At 39.2% G+C, this 3,232-nt stretch overlaps 1 protein-coding gene across 1 annotated transcript in view; it reads left to right on the forward strand.

Moving 5' to 3' along the window:
- CLNS1A (chloride channel, nucleotide-sensitive, 1A) overlaps positions 1-2,240 on the forward strand; it is a 22,498-nt gene extending 20,258 nt beyond the window's left edge. The window contains exon 6 of the mRNA XM_006864994.1: positions 2,173-2,240. Coding sequence (XP_006865056.1) covers positions 2,173-2,240 — 68 coding nt within the window. The remainder of the gene's footprint in view (positions 1-2,172) is intronic.
- Positions 2,241-3,232: the final 992 nt, after the last annotated feature.

A 3,232-nucleotide genomic window follows, 5' to 3' on the forward strand; every position in this document is an offset into this window, starting at 1 on the left:
TTTTTTATGCTTTCTGAATGCCTCCAGGTAGATGTGATCAGGAAATGGGCTTCCCTTTTCACTCTTCTTCCTGAGAAGTTTCAAGATACTACTGCTGGTCGTTTTGATGTAACTTAGGATTTAATTTTTGGCCTATTTCCTCTTTTGTCTGCTTGTCCCGCTCCACAATCCTCATTCAGCCCTTTTTTCTAGTTGAAACAGTTTAGGGCCGCTTTTGGCTGTTTGGTTTTAATTGGAAACTGTCTCTTTAAATTTCTAGGAGATCTGTGCGCATGCGTAGTAGAACCCTCCGAGGGTGGGGCTGGGGTGCCCACTAGCTCAGGCACCCCTATAGTCAACTGAATGGAGGTGCGCAGACAGCAAGGGACTAATGAACAGATACCAAAAGAAAAGAATGTCCACACCTTTATCTCAGCGGTTCTTCTAGGCGTCTGTGGCCACTCCGATCCTTTCCCCATTTGGTCTCACCCAAAATGGCTGCTCCTTGAGCAGCTGAGCGTCCTGGACTAGAAAGCAATAGATTTCTTGCTTCTGCCACAAATTCCCCCAGCTGTGAGCCTTCCAACCTTCTAAGTCTTCCTTTATATGTGGTTCAGAGTTCTGGGACCGGCCCCTGAGCCTGCTTGGTTGGGTATTCTGTGTTTTTGTTGGCGGAGCTCTCTGCTATGTGTCCACCTGATCCGCCATCTTGTTTGTTCCTTTATCACAAATACTTTTTGTGTAATGTGTCTTATACCATGTAAAACTTCTTAGAAAAGTGCCATTTGGGGCTTTTATTCATTGGGAATTGCTTTCATATGGAAATTTTTCAGCTCGTGCCATCAGCCATCCTCTGAAGTCCTGTGTATCCACATCACTCATTTTTCCATTTAGATATTCACTGTCTTCTAATGGCATTTTAGTGCTTCATGTGATTATTTATGATACAGATATTTATTGATTTACTATGCCAGGTACAGAGACTACAACAGTGGTCAAAAGAGATGAGATTACTATTTTCATTTCAGTGACATTCTAGTGGAGAGAAAAATAAGTTAATTGGGCAGTAATAGTAGCATTGAATGACATATAGGGGAAGCTTGGAAAGCTGGAATATTAAACCTGAGGCTCTTCACCCAGTCTGGATAGTCAAGGAAAGAGTCCTTGAGTAAGTGACGTTTAAGCTAAGTTCAGAAAGATGAATTAACCCAGGTAAAAAGGGAATTTCACACAGCTTGTGAATAGAGGCAAGGAGAGGTATTGGGCATGTGCAAAATTCATGAGACCATTTGAATTAGGTGAATGGAAAGTAATTCATTATGGCTATAACTTTGAATGACTGTTATACAGGGCTTTGAACAGCTTCATTCAGTTCAGCTGCCTACTGAGAATTTTATATTTCCAACCTAAAAAATACTGAATCAGAATATACAGCCTAATGAGATCACTAGGTGATTCTTATAGGTGAAAGGGAGACAGATATAAGGAAGTAGAATGCAGCTGTAGACAACTCATATTAAAGGGCCTTTTTTAAAATCTTGCTGCCCCCTCCCCATTTTTTTTTTTTTAATGAAATGAGAAAATCTGGAAATAAGAACTTTGCATTGTTGATTTTATCTTTTAATAATTTTGTCTCCTTTTGTCATATGAAATATGGCATGAGCTGTTTGAGGACAGGACCTCAAACCTTAAAAAAGAAGTCTCTCACACACACACAAAAAACAGGACAGCTCCGTAAGGAAGGAACACTTGATCCGTACTGTATGTAAAAGTACTTAGTGTTGTTTTAGTGTTGAGATTGAGAATTTACAACGGAAATATATAAGCTAATTTTAACTGGCTTAAATCTACAGGTCCCACCCCATTGCTATCAAGTCAATTCTGACTCCTAGTGACCTACCTATATAGGGTTTCTGAGGCAATAAGTTTTTACTGGAGCAGAAAGCCTCATCTTTCTCCCACAAAGTGGCTGGTGGGTTTGAGTTCCAGCCTTCTCGTTAGCTGTCCAAGTGCTTATCCTACAGTGACCCCAGAGCTCCTTTAAATCTACAGGTAGCATCTTCCTTCAGTAGTTATTCCTTGGTATTTAAATTTTTTAAAGAAAACAAAATAGCAGCTTTTACCAGTAGAGAGTGCTAGCTTCCTTCTGCCTGTAGTATAAGTTGAGTCTTTAATTGTCTAATTTTTCTTCAGATGGGATGGAGGTAGATACTACACCAACAGTTGCTGGGCAATTTGAGGATGCAGACGTTGATCACTGAAAATGACTTTAAGGTGAGTGGTTTATTTCCTTGTCAATGAATATGAAAATCATGTGAAGTACTTAATTTTTATTTTCATAAATCAAGAGGGCTGGCTTTATTTAGTTAGCAATTTGAAAAAATATTAGTTATCCATTTCTTAAATTATTGAAAATTATTATTTTTAATTTAAATTGCTATCCAGCTTTGACTTTTTCTTAACTTCCTTAAAAATGAATGTCTGTAAATGTAGTGATGTTCAGTTCAGTTTAACGTTTACTGAGCACCTATCACATGCCATGCATTATGGTAGACATTAATAGCAAATAGAATAAAAATTTAGTCTTCATTGAACTTATGAGAATGATATGAAAACTAGACCTCCCTGCTTAGCTCAGGTAGAAGCGGCAGAGCCAGAAATCATATCCTGGTCTGCTCTGGAGTCACCGTTGTTCATCAGAAAACAAAGCAGAGATTTGTTGTAACTCACTGCTTTTCAATTTAGAGAGGAAGGAGAAGTAATTTTAAACAGAGTTTAAGCCTTTAATCATAATCTTTGTTTGGTTTCCCATCTGTTGAAATTAATAAGGACAAAGGTTCTGGTCACTGTAGTGTGCAAGGATGATTTGCAGTAATTTCCCAGGGTATTTCCTGCTTGCTTTTTTTGTTCTACATAAGTGCTGACTGCCAGTTTTCTCTCCTCTTTGCATTCTCAAGAGGAGCCCAGGTGGTACCAGGTGGTACAATGGCTAACCACTAGGTTATCTGAACTCAACAGTGGTGGGGTGGGGGAGGGGGGAGAGCTGGTGCTCTGTTTTTGGAAAGTTAACAGCAAAGAAAGCCCTAAGGGGTAGTTCTACTCTGTTACATGGGGTTGCTTTGAATTGAAATTGACTCCATAGGACGAAACACCACCAACACATTCTCAAGAATTTTGCCTAAAGTTTGTTCCTGACTATTTATTAGCTGGTTTTTACCCTGAGAAGCATATTGTTCTTTGCCAGCTTGAGGAT

The sequence above is a fragment of the Chrysochloris asiatica genome, unplaced genomic scaffold (genome assembly GCF_000296735.1).
Source record: "Chrysochloris asiatica unplaced genomic scaffold, ChrAsi1.0 scaffold00074, whole genome shotgun sequence".
Taxonomy (NCBI): domain Eukaryota; kingdom Metazoa; phylum Chordata; class Mammalia; order Afrosoricida; family Chrysochloridae; genus Chrysochloris; species Chrysochloris asiatica.